We start from the raw sequence: 13,373 nt of genomic DNA on the forward strand, positions 1-13,373 counted from the left end.
AGGAGAGATGAAAATATAGATAAAAGCACTCACCCTACTTTAGAAGAGAATAAACGGTATTTCAACAGAGCAGATAAAATATCTACTTCCCTCCAAACTGCTGATTTCTGTTAAACTTGCAAAATAAGTTTTCCTGATCTCATACACAACTCCTCTCCCTATTCTGGAGTAGCTCAAAGCATTTAAGAGCACAGGAGCCTTGGGAGTCAGTATAAAGTATCTTATTACATTGTGAAGGATATACCGAGATAGCAAATGATGAATTAGTAGTCGTCATGCTGAAATCCATCCATTTTCACTCATCTCTTTAACCAGATCAGAGTTGTGATAGATCTGGAGTCTGTTCATCCTGGGAATATTGGATGTGAGGCACGAATACAGCCTGGATGGGAGGCGAGGTCATCGCAAGGCATCATGCAGACATATGCCGCTTTTCCACTACAAACGCGGCTGAGTCGAGCTGAGCGGGGCTGTTGGAGTTGCATTTCGACTACAACCGCGCTGAACCGTGCTGGCTGGAAGTGGGTGGACACATTGGGTGGAGTTAGCGAAAGTGGGTGGACGTCAGGTGATGTCGTTAAGCAGCGCAAACGGTGACATCAGTGAGCTTTTAAGCGGTAGTCTCACGACCCAAATAGTAAACAAACATGGAGGACATGGAGTCGTTAGTGTTGCTGGTCTTGGTGCTGTGGCGCGTTGTCGGTGACAACGCCAACAGATACTGGCAAGAGCGTATAGATGAGGCGAGGCGCATAAGGCTTCAGAAATTCTCGTAATTCGTAATTATTCTCCTTCCGGGTTTGCGGTGTTTACAGATCCCAGCGCGCTCGCGGGGCGTGTGTGGGCATGTGAGGACACTCCTCCTCACCAATCAGTGCACAGGGGAGTGTCTGCTCACGCCCCCAGCCTCACTCGGCACGGCTTGGCTCGCTTCAGCCCCACTCCAAAACGGTGCGAGTTTTAGGGGCTAAGCAGGGCTGAAACGAGCTGAGTCGTGCTGGTTTTTGGTAGTCGAAACGTGAGCCGTGTCGGGCTGAAGTGAGCTGAAGCGAGCTGAAGTGAGCTGAAAAAGGGTAGTGGAAAAGGGCCAATACATTCACACCAAGGGGCAAGTAAGTCACCAGTCCAATTAGCATGTTTCTGGGAGGTGGAAAGAAACTGTAGAACATGGGGGAAACCCAGGGGGAGACAGAGGACCCTGGAGCTGTGACACAGCAAAGCTAACTGCTGCACCATCATCACACTATTATGTATGAGTAGTCATGGAGTATGTGCTTGTAATTGAAATTAAGATATTAGATCCCTGGTGTTCTCATCTTATCAGACATTACAGAGAAAGACTTGGTGGTTTCATATCACTTGTCTTCATTCGGTAAATAAAACAGTCCAAGCAACAAAATACGTTAAGGATAAATATATAGTTTCCTTTCTGAGGTATAACAGTCAAAACACAAAATGATTGATTACAGATGGACTCTGTGACAAGATGTCTTCCGTTTTCTGCCTGAGAAGCTGCCATGACTTCAACAAATGCCAGGCAGGCAGACAGAGAGCCTTTATTCTATACAGCTTATAGATACATATTTGTATATACAGATATACACATTTAGTTTCATATAAAAACACAAAACAAAAATAATGCTGATTTAAATAAATACTGTAAACTTGTGCTGGCAAGGAGGACACAGCGCACAAAAGTCCTGTGGTTGATTACATGGACAAAAGGCTTCAATAGAAAATACGTGCGTGTGTGTACACAAAGTCACACTGAAAAAAGAAAAAAAAAAACAACACTAAGCTACATAGAACAGTAGCTTGTGTAGCTGCTGTTTGGATGCAACTGACAAATCTAGGATCAAGGAGTGTGTATGCCAAAACATCCTATTGCCTGTCCAATAAAAATATGACCAAGTAAGAAACCATGATTCAGACTCCGTGTCCAATTACAATGGAAACAATGCAGCCAGTTTGGTGTTTATCATGTTTTCACATTCATGTTTTTCCAAAGCTTCTAGAAAAAAAAAAAAAAACCAACAAACAACAAAAACCAACACCTTTTAGGGTTTTGCTATAACAGATATGACTCCATGATGTTGCCCAATGCAAAATCAGAGATGGTTATCTCTGCAACACCACATTAGATCTTTTGAACTTCTCCATGTACTTTGTCTGGACAACGTTCTTTCCATCTTGTCCCTGATGTGTGGAAGACTACATAAATCTACCTGTGGGCTCAGTAAATACGAAACTATTGTAACCGGTTCCAACTTAAGACAAAGTCCTGCGTCATGCTTAAACCACTGTAAAACTGACAAAGTAGAACCTGACAACTCGGTCAACCCTTAAAACTACTTGGTCAGTTAGGATGTCTGAAAATTAAAAAAAAAAAAAAAAACTATCATCAGTTTCCCCAGGTGAACCCCAATTGTTGTTGCACACTGACTTTGTTCACAGCCTCTCAAAAATGTGAAGAGTTTTTTTTTTTTGGCGCAAAAACCTAAGGCAGGTAGAGGCAAAGGTCACCGGCTAATGTCACGATTGGCCTCCCAAGGCTTTCCTGATGTCTGCTCGCCAGCATTGATGGGACTCTGGAAGAACTGATGCCTGAGCGCTGCTGCCAAACTGATGCGTTTTGGTGGCTCATACTCCAGCATGGCCTCAACCAGGTCGAACAGCTGGTGATGCTCCTCAGCCTCGGACAAGATGTATCGCTGAACAACAGGGACAGAATAAATCAAAGGAGTAATAACAGCAATAACAACAAAAAATATAGACAACAGTCAATCTCCGGGGTCCAAGCACTCAGCATAAATCCCACTTCAAGTGGCCAGTTCTTGCCAAGTTACACAGAACAATAAAGAGACCATACATGAACATTATCAAGTTTAGTACTGATAGACCTATGTCAGCTGTGTGAAACGCCTGCTGAAAGCTGATTCGCTGTCATTTTTTAAAAAGCAATTCAGTGATGATTAAAAATCTAGTTACAGACAAACAAAATAATACGGAACATCAAATTTCATCTCGAGCACACTTCTAAGCAGCACCCATTTGGACTTAGCCCCGCCCCCTATTGAGGACTACACCCCAACCTTTGAAGACATCCTCAGAAACTTGTACCGAATATGAATTTCAAGTTTGAGTTACCAATTTGGGCGGCACAGTGGTGTAGTGGTTAGCGCTGTCGCCTCACAGCCAGAAGGTCCTGGGTTCGAGCCCCGGGGCCGGCGAGGGCCTTTCTGTGCGGAGTTTGCATGTTCTTCCCGTGTCCGCGTGGGTTTCCTCCGGGTGCTCCGGTTTCCCCCACAGTCCAAAGACATGCAGGTTAGGTTAACTGGTGACTCTAAATTGAGCGTAGGTGTGAATGGTTGTGTGTCTATGTGTCAGCCCTGTGATGACCTGGCGACTTGTCCAGGGTGTACCCCGCCTTTCGCCCGTAGTCAGCTGGGATAGGCTCCAGCTTGCCTGCGACCCTGTAGAAGGATAAAGCGGCTAGAGATGATGAGATGAGATGAGTTACCAATTTGAGAAAATCAGCTCCGTGTTGTTGGAAGTGATAGAAGTGTGGTGGCCATGTTGTTTATAAATCTGTAATGCTTTTGATCATTGTAGATGGACATCAAGTTTGTGGAGATAGGTTAAAAAGCATTGGACTAGTTTGCAAAAGTAGGTTGTACATATTATGCAAATTCACAACAACAACAACAAAAAAACTTCATGATGGCAGAAATGCATGGGCAACGCTAACTGGGCTCCGTCTCGCTTATGGAATGCAACCTGTTGACCAAGTTTCACATGTATTCTAACTTGCATTTTGGTCTGTACGATTTGTTTCAGGGAGGATCAGGGTAAGAAGGCCTTGAGCAAAAATATTAGGGTTCCAGTGCAAGTGCTTCAACCCCCAAAACCACCACCACTACTACTACTAATAATAATAATGATGAAAAACAGGCGCTCACTCGCAAGGGCTTGCAGTTCTCTCGAACATATCTTCCTGCTGAGGAGTTTTCATCCCAGTCGAGACGTCCACGATAAAAGTACTTCTGTTTTCTGTTAGGATGAGAATTCCAGGTCACATCAAATCCATATCGATTGTCATTCCGACCATGAAATACCACTAATAAGGATAAGATGTGAAAGATAGGGGTGCCTAAAGTAGGGGTCAGGACCTTGATTAACTCCACCAAGGAAATTATGTTCTCAGTGCAGTTTGTCTGTCTGTAAGTAGGATTGCGTAAAACCTACCAACCCGATTTCCTTGAAACTTGGTGGAAGGGTGTAGCATGGGCCATAGAGGAACTGATTACATTCTGGAGTTCATCCAAGATTTTTTCACATTCGCTAACATCGCAAGATACAGCACTTGCCATACATCTTAAAATCTAGTAGATGGCAGTAAAGTTCAATAGGGATAAAATATAGTATAGCAAATGTAGAAATATGATGAATTCATGTCACAGTCCACATTCATGGGTACAAAAATTCTCTAGGGTACACATGAAGGCACATCATTCTAATAATTTTGGAAATATTTAAACATAAACTGGTTGCGGTTGCAGATTTGCATATCATAGAAGAATTGACTATTGTCCTTGGCAGAGATCCGTACTCTCCAAGTGCCCTTCTAGTTTACTAATGGGGTCTGCATAGATATGTAGACTGTTACTGAGTACAAACACTAACCTGCACTGACACAATAGGTTTTCCTAATACAGTTATGCCGCTTTTCCACTACAAACGCGGCTGAGTCGGGCTGAGCCGTGCCGTGCTGAGTCGGGCTGAGCGGGGCTGTTGGAGTTGCATTTCGACTACAACCGCGCTGAACCGTGCTGGCTGGAAGTGGGTGGACACATTGGGCGGAGTTAGCGAAAGTGGGTGGACGTCAGGTGATGTCGTTAAGCAGCGCAAACAGTGACATCAGTGAGCTTTTAAGCGGTAGTCTCACGACCCGAATAGTAAACAATAAACATGGAGGACATGGAGTCGTTAGTGTTGCTGGTCTTGGTGCTGTGGCTTGCTGTCACCGACAACGCGGACAGATACTGGCAAGAGCGTATAGATGAGGCGAGGCGCATAAGGCTTCAGAAATTCTCGTAATTTGTAATTATTCTTCTTCCGGGTTTGCGGTGTTTACAGATTCCAGCGTGCTCGCGGGGCGTGTGTGGGCATGTGAGGGCACTCCTCCTCACCAATCAGTGCACAGGGGAGTGTCTGCTCACGCCCCCAGCCTCACTCGGCTCGCTTTGGCTCGCTTCAGCCCCACTCCAAAACGGTGCGAGTTTTAGGGGCTAAGCAGGGCTGAAGCGAGCTGAGTCGTGCTGGTTTTTGGTAGTCGAAACGCGAGCCGTGTCGGGCTGAAGTGAGCTGAAGCGAGCTGAAAAAGGGTAGTGGAAAAGGGCCATTAGTGTTTGAATCTTGCACTACGTTCAAACTGCAACCTGAAACGACCCATATCCGATTTGTTGTGAAATCCGATTTTTTTGTTAGGCCGTTCACATTACCAATTATATGAGACTTGTATGCGATCTCCAATATGAACGGAAAACGACCCAAAAGTGTCCTGCATGCGCAAATTGACACGTAATAAGCACATCTACGTAATACGTAAACAAAAAAAAAAAAGCGCACTCTTCAAGTTTAATGATTTTTTGTTTGTTTGTTTAATTATCTGGTTAGTGTTCAAGTGTGAGGTCTCGTGTGTGTTTTTGTTTCTGAACTGAAATGAAAACGTGTAGCCTGGTAACGAGGGTTGACTCCTAAATGTCTCTCTAATTTCTATACAAGTGCACTACATGTTACTAGGAAGTAATGGATTTTTAAACTCTATATAGTGCACTCGAGCTTCAGTAGGCAGTCATTTGGGATGCGGCCGCTGTATTACCAAACTCTTAATTCAGGCTTAATAATTTGCACATATTTATTTCGTCATATTAATAAACTTTTTCTACATTTTTATAAATATTTATTTAGATTGTTTATAGCCAGCTGAATTCTGCAACTTCTCTCAGCGCTGGCTCAAGGTGCAGAAACACCAGTGCAGTTTGCTATTAGTCTGGCTAACGTGACAAAGCTCTACGAGCTATTGGTCTGGCCAAGATATTAAGCCCAACCATTTCCCAAAGCCCGTGGTTGACCCGCCTCCCTGAAATGCCTCAGTTTGCTACTGGTCGAAGCCAGAAAAGGCTGTGACGAAGCTTAAACCAATCACATCACTCTTTCCTCTGACGTATGTGACGCGACGGGGCTAACTGGTAGATTAAACTCTTACCGAAGCCGGTCGGGAGCAAGGCGAAAACGTCCTTCCTTTCAATAAATACCTCCAGGGCTGCTCTTTGCTCCGTTTTCAATGAGAACTTCCCGTTGAATGCTTTCAATACAGCATCTACCGCTGTGTTAAAGGCTTGCCGCTGCTCCATGTTCGTGATATGAATGAAGCGCTTCCGGCATAGATTCTGTAAACAATCTATGGCTTCCGGTCGCAGTTCTACTACGTCAGTGCCTTGAACACGCCTCTAGCCAGGGCCGTTGGAGATGCTCAAAGTTGATTGGTTCCCGATTTTTCGGGAGCTTGGAAGAGCTGTAGATAGCTTGCCTGGCCAGACTAAAGGCCTCTGCATCCTCTTGCGACAAGGCTTTCGCAGATAGCTTTTCGTAATTTATCGTTGAGCAGGGAGTAATAGGCGTGTGCGATGTTATTCACTGCCACAACGCAAGGGGGCGCGAAGTCGCGAAATCGCTAGGAGTAGTTGGTGGGTGTGGTTAGTGGAGTGTTTATCCTCCGGTTACTTATAATGACTAGAACTGGAGTCGTATACAGGGTTTTTTCTAGAAAAATTTAGTATGAGGGCGCTCACCATGGCGAGGGAGCGAAGTGGGGGGGGGGGTGCCGGTTGTCCCCCCCGCCGTGCAAAGCCTTTGAAAAATGCTCCAATGGGACATTCTGAGGCTATCTGAGAGGGAAATTGTAACAAATTGTCTGTCAACATTGAAAAAGAAAGAAGTAATCTTCTTCTACCCCGGACAGTCTTTGGTTTTCTTCCGCTGCGTGCCGCGGGATGACATCTTTAAATGCCCAAGTGTCAACAAAAACAACTCGCAAACTACTTCTGTCAAAAACTCCCGCGCCGGTGGGTGAAAGGTCATTCAGTCTCGAGAAATCTCGCGCTACAAGTCAGCTGACCTTGTATGTAACCCATGTCAAATCTCGCGAGAGCAGCCGCGACAAGTCAACAACTAAACAGCATGGCGCCTCAGTCTGGAAAACGCCAATTCGGATTGTTTTTGCACCGTCTGGCGGTGTATCTACTATGATTGGAATATTTTTGGAGCAATTATAACGTATTTGATGATCAGACACATTGTCGCGTAGTGTTGCTGGGATGTTTTCACAGAGTCGGTAAGGGGGCGCACGCCGAGAGTAAGAGGGCGCAGCGCCCCTGTTCCCCCGTTTAGACGAAAGCCTGGTATAGATGTACGTACTTCCTCGATCAACCGCTCTTCGTGCTGCTCCATCTTCGCTCGTGTTTTTAAAAATGGCGGTTGTGAAAACAAAACAAACCGGGAAAGTAGGGAAGCGGAAGTGCGTGTGCAGCGGATGTAGAGTGGACCAATCAGAGCTCTCTTCTGTGCGACGCTGTCTGCGAGGCTTCTGCAGTGGTCACAATTTTTGGGAGGTGCGCTTAGAGCGTCTGCGAAGGTGGGGGGGCTACGCAGACACTGTCTGCGACGCTATCTGCGAGGACTGGGTTGTCAGCATAAATTGGCCTTAAGCTCGCAACAGGCCCTCGTGTTGTGTCACGCTTAGGATGGGCGGGCCCAGGCTAGTTTGCTATGGAGATGAGGCGAGACCTGGCGATGTGGTTTTTGTGGCGGCGGCGGAACTCGCACAATAATCTGATTAATGTGGGCAGCAGAGTAATGAGACCGAAGGTGTCAAATTACTGGAAATTTCCAGAACAATCTTGTAATACAGGATGGTTTAAGTTATAAATCAGTTATAGAAACTGTTTTCAGGGATGTGATTTGGGGCTGGTGAAATTATCTGAAAATTTTAGCCGGGGGTCTGGGGGCCGCAGGCCCCCAGCTGGTCCAGGGCAGCGCCCTGGTGGGGGGACAAGGGAGGGCGAAGCCCCCCAAAGCTCCTGGGTTCTGGGGTTTTCTGACTTAAAAATTGTACTAAAATGGCAAGCAAACACACAAGAAAAAACTTGTCATGATTAACAAATTCAAGCCAATTTAATGGTCAACATGCAACTCTGAGCCCCTATAGTAAATTCAATGATTCTTAACTGACAAAAAGCCAAAACATGAAACCTAAAAATGTCATTCTAAATTAAATCATCTGCATTAGAATAAATAGAAAATTGTATAAGGAAAAAAAAATTTATACTTTCAATTATTGTAGAAGTTGAACATACCTAAATGTGCCTTTTCAAACAAACATGATGCAACATAAGAATTCATCCACCATTATTTATTAAACTCTATTGCTCCTGGTAGTCTCCTGGTTTTTTTTCTTATGTATGGCAACTTCTAATATTTGATTAAGTTACTGCACACCCCGTTTAGACAGGGTAACAGGATTGACACAAAAAAATTAGTCATGCATAGACTACTTACCAAAACTGAAATTTTTAAGTAAATATTCTCAGATTCAGTTCATTCTGCCATCCATATAAAAGGTGAGAATATGTAGATCCTTGGCAACAAATAATTTCAATAATAGCTTTTGGGAGCATTTATTTTTGTTATGTGATTAATCACGGTAACAGAACTGACACAAACCTCTGGGACAGGTACAAAAATTAACAAAAAATCGAAAAAATATCTTTTCTTTATGGCATTTTCAATTTGTGACATCATATGTCCATTGTGGTTTCCACAGTCTTGTCGTTGAACATGAAAAAGTTTCAGTTCCACCTTTGTCTAACATTAAGAATCATGTCTGAAAAAAAAAGTCTCTTTTCAGTGGAACAGCCATTTTTGCTCATTTTCGACCCTAAAATTTGCTACAAAATGCACATTTATGAACCAAAGTAGTCAAATTTTGAAATGCAAGGTAGAACTGATAATGTTTTATCATACGAGACCATAAAAAGGTTTTAGAAATCTCAAAATGTAAACAAAACACGTCCGGACAAAAAAAAAAAAAAAAAAAAAAAAAAGATACGTTTTCTGTGAAATTGACTCCTATACAGAACTGTACAGTGTTCACTCACTTGAGGATTTTTATATGCAAGAATAAAAATCACTTTTTCACTAAACAACATTCACAAAAAACGTGTTTGCAATTAATTGGGATCCACTGTTTTTATCATTTCAGCCGCGCATCAGACCCTCGGCCAATTGAAAATGTCTTTCATGCAACTTTTCTCCCTCATGAGAATTTTGAAAAGTTGGCAAGTATGTATTATTAGCACTAACATTTTAATATTGAATAAACAAATCAAAATTGTGTATAATTACCTTACATCCACGCTGTGGGAAAAGTTTTGAGCGAAAATTAAAACTAACTTCGAGTGAAAAAGGTGAAATAATCTGTGATGAAGTTGGCAGCAGGGCTTTGAACCGGTTCAAGGAACAAAAACGAAAACCGGGAACTTTTTCTATTTCACATGGAACAGAAACGAAACCAGAAACTTTATTGTTGTTTATGTTCCAGAACAGAAACGCTTATTAAAAATAATGGTAACCGGTTAATACCTGTTTTTATTTCGTTCCTCAAAGTTTCCGTAGCCTACAAATAAAAAAGCCATTCTTCTCCTGCGCAAGTTTCTATGACCCGCTGGGGTTCACTTCCTGTGTGACGTTCGCTGACTGAATGGAGAGAGCGGGAGGGTGGACTACTATCACGTCTCCATTACTGAGTGTCTGAGCAAAGAAGAGCCTGAACGATGCAACCTCCCTATTGGCTGTTTGTAAAAATGTATCAGTTGTTGCCCCTCCCACGGGAATCATCGCGGGCTCGAGAGACGAGACCTGACGAGTTAGTTCGTTGGTAGCAGAACAAAATGTCTGGACACAAATCGGGTTTTCAGAAAAGGAAAGAAAATAAACGGAGGGTCGAAAATACAAAAAAGGAGGCAGAAAATGCAAAACGAGTTTTAAGGTAGGACAAATGGTTAGTTTTCTGAGGCAGCCCGCCGTGGCTGCCTGCAGGCTTATTTATTATAGCCCATTTAGTTAAAATAGTTGATATAAAATGTTTATAGTTATAGTTGTGTGATGGTTGTCCTGATTTAGACTGGTGTTTTTTTTTTTGGGTGGGGGGTTGTGCGATGTTGCACCCGGGTCCAGATTAGGGCAGAACCGGCCCTGGCTACATTTCAGGTGTAGTTTGTTTTATGTATGTATGTATTTGCATAGATGTGTACTTGGTCTTCCAATATGGCGCCTAACAAAATCTCGCGGCGCGGTGACGTCATGCGGTAGCCCTCTATAGGGCCTGACTAGCCTTTGGTAACACACTAAACGAATTCTCTTTCATTTTTGGCACTTTTTCTGTTTGTGTAGATGGGAAGACATACTGAGAATCCAAATCGCCAACATTTGAAATAATAATTGTTTTGAATTATTTCTTGTTTTATTTAATGAAGGCTGTAATAGAATTAGCCTACATTTGGCTTAAGCTGGATGAGACAGAGACATCATTTTATAGCCATTTGTTAAACAGCTGACAGGGAACGTAATTAACCGTTCCGGGAACGAAATTTTTTTGTTCTAACCGGTTCGGGAACGTCTATTTAATGGTGGAACCCAAAACCGGAAACGTTAAAATTCCGTTTCTGTTTGGAACGAACCAATAGGAAAAAAATTCTGGTTCAAAGCCCTGGTTGGCAGAGACTCTGAGGTAAAGTGAGAGGAGGGGGGAGGGGTCCAGCATCACTGCCGCCTCACAGACTCACTTCCCCGGGTTAAACTCCCACCGCTCCCCCTCTCTCTAGCTTTTGTTTTGTTTTCACTGAGTAACCATTTTGATTTGTAAACTAGAGCCGTGATTTAAACTGCTGTTTCTTCGGACGTAACTAAAACAAACTGAAATAAAAACCGCCCCTTCTTTTCTCCTCAGAACGTTTAGCCTCCGATGCTAACCTTTTCGCCACAGCTTTCATAGCGTGCGCATGCGCATCCAGGAAGCAACAGATGGCGCGAGGCCCCGTTGCCACGGCAACCTTCGTCACGCCGTCGCACGTGCAGTGACACCATCACCGCTCGCAGGCTTATTATGGGGAAAGAAATGAGCTGGGTTGTTTTTTCTTCTTCCCCATGTTTATTTACTTTAAAAACACACACACACACCAAACTGATGATCAGGTGCATCTTTACACTCTATCACGGAGGCTGCCATCTTTCAACTCTTTGTTTGAAGCGAGCTTACGTACAGCTATCTAACAAGCGCGTTCATTGGTTGTTACAGAGCGATGGGCCAATCACGTACCTCGTTTAAACTCAATGACGGAATTACTGAAAGTCGGAACGAATAGGATATGAATGCGGATTTTTGAGCGAAAAATCAGAAAAATTTTTTTTTTTTTTAATTTTGAGGTGAAAAAAGCGGAAATTCCGCGAATTCGCGGAAAAATCGCATCCCTGTGTTTTATTTAATCAGGCTAACAGATAAACATCCAGGTCCCTACCAAATCCACCATTAGCTTGATCAATTCTATAAAAGTCTATTTAAATTCTGAAAACTGTACAAATGTTGTTGTTTTCCACCAAAGAGGCGGGATTAGCCAACGCAGAATAGTGACGTTTGTCTCTTGTTGATGACGTGTCGGTCGCATGAATGCGACCTGTCCGGTCAGACTGCGGTCGCATGTGAAAATATCGGATATGCATCGGATTTAGGACCACATATCCAAGCGGCCTGGGTCGCATGTGAAAAAAATCGGATCTGTGTCGTTCAGATTGTCAATAACAAATCGGATACAGGTCGCATATGGGCAAAAAAAATCGAATATGGGTTGTTTCAGGGTGCAGTCTGAACGTAGTCTTAAAAACCTCTGTTGTAGCCTTTAAAACTACAGAAAGTTCTGCCTTTTGTATGAGTCTTCTGTAATTTCTAGATTAGTAAATACAACGCTGCCATGACACAGTGAAGAATTACATTGATGGCAGAAAGTTTTAAAGCGAACAAGAGCTTGTCAATGTGTTGAACATTGCCGAGCATAAAAACACTTAACATTTTATAATTAAATGTCCCAGCTATAATGGACAGATATAGCTTCTTATTTCTTTCAGATGTGCCCAAAATAGCAGCAAGTGCGTTAATAATGCTGCTCGAGCAGAAGGGATGAGCCTGGGTTTTTGAAAAGCTGCGTCAAGAAACCCCTTAACGCAAGACTGGTAACCAGGGCAAGGAATATACTTTTTAATTAAGTTACTCATCTGATACTGATGTAGCAAAATGTTTAAATGCTGAAATAGTCCTAGATTATAAAACTAGAATTTAGGAAAAAAAAAAAAAAAAAAAGGGTCAGTACAACAGCAACTGCACAATACAATAAAGACACCAGACAGTGGAAATAACAGTATACAAACATCACAGAAACGACATATGTACCGTATTTTCTGGACTATAAGCCGCTACTTTTTTCCTAGGTTTTGAACCATGCGGCTTATACAAAGGTGCAGCTATTCTGTGGTTTTTTCTTCCACCGCTAGGGGCGCTCTAACCGGAAGTAGAATCAAAAATAAGATAGACGAAAAATCAATGCAAAGAAGAATTAGCAGATCTTTAGCAGATAGAACACGCACGACAAATTACTAACTGGTAATTATTTTCAAATCCAGCGAAGATGATTAAAGTGACTTGTGGTTTCAAACACAGGAGAAATGAAGGTAAATAAATCCCGGTTATTTTCTCTTGGTTCTGTTCCGTTTTAATCAGCAAAGTTGCTGCCGTGTTAAAAGGCACTGTTCGGAAAGAATCTGTTCAGGTACATACATGTACATTTACAGTACAAAATCGTTCTGTACATGCAGTAAATATCTAATTTTTCAACATAGATATCTGCGGCTTATAGCCCGGTGCGGCTTGTATATCTTTTTTTTATTTATTTATTTTTTTTTTAAATAGAGCGGATGCGGCTTATATACAGGTGCGCTCTATAGTCCAGAAAATACGGTAGACGAATGGTTTGTCTGCTCACTCACGGAGCATGCACTTGTTCATCTAATAACGTCTTTTGGTCAAATTATTGGTGTGTGAGTGCACTGACAGTGCCTTACCTTGTTTTGCGGATCATCCTGGAAGGGACGGGACCCAATATTCTCTCCATCATGGCTAAGTGCTCCCTGTTATCATGAGTCTGGAAAAGAAGAGATGATGGCACTGCTAAGTAGAGAGCAACACATCAATCCCCAAAGTTAAA

At 42.9% G+C, this 13,373-nt stretch overlaps 1 protein-coding gene across 3 annotated transcripts in view; it reads right to left on the reverse strand.

Annotated features, from left to right (window-relative positions):
- Positions 1-1,491: 1,491 nt before the first annotated feature.
- clk2a (CDC-like kinase 2a) overlaps positions 1,492-13,373 on the reverse strand; it is a 74,797-nt gene continuing 62,915 nt past the window's right edge. For all 3 annotated transcript variants that reach the window (XM_060904921.1, XM_060904922.1, XM_060904923.1), the window contains 3 exons: positions 13,231-13,310; positions 3,960-4,050; positions 1,492-2,711 (listed from right to left, as the gene is read on the reverse strand). In XM_060904921.1, coding sequence (XP_060760904.1) covers positions 2,520-2,711; positions 3,960-4,050; positions 13,231-13,310 — 363 coding nt within the window. In that variant the 3' untranslated portion in view covers positions 1,492-2,519. The remainder of the gene's footprint in view (positions 2,712-3,959; positions 4,051-13,230; positions 13,311-13,373) is intronic.

Source organism: Neoarius graeffei, chromosome 22 (assembly GCF_027579695.1).
Source record: "Neoarius graeffei isolate fNeoGra1 chromosome 22, fNeoGra1.pri, whole genome shotgun sequence".
Lineage (NCBI taxonomy): Eukaryota > Metazoa > Chordata > Actinopteri > Siluriformes > Ariidae > Neoarius > Neoarius graeffei.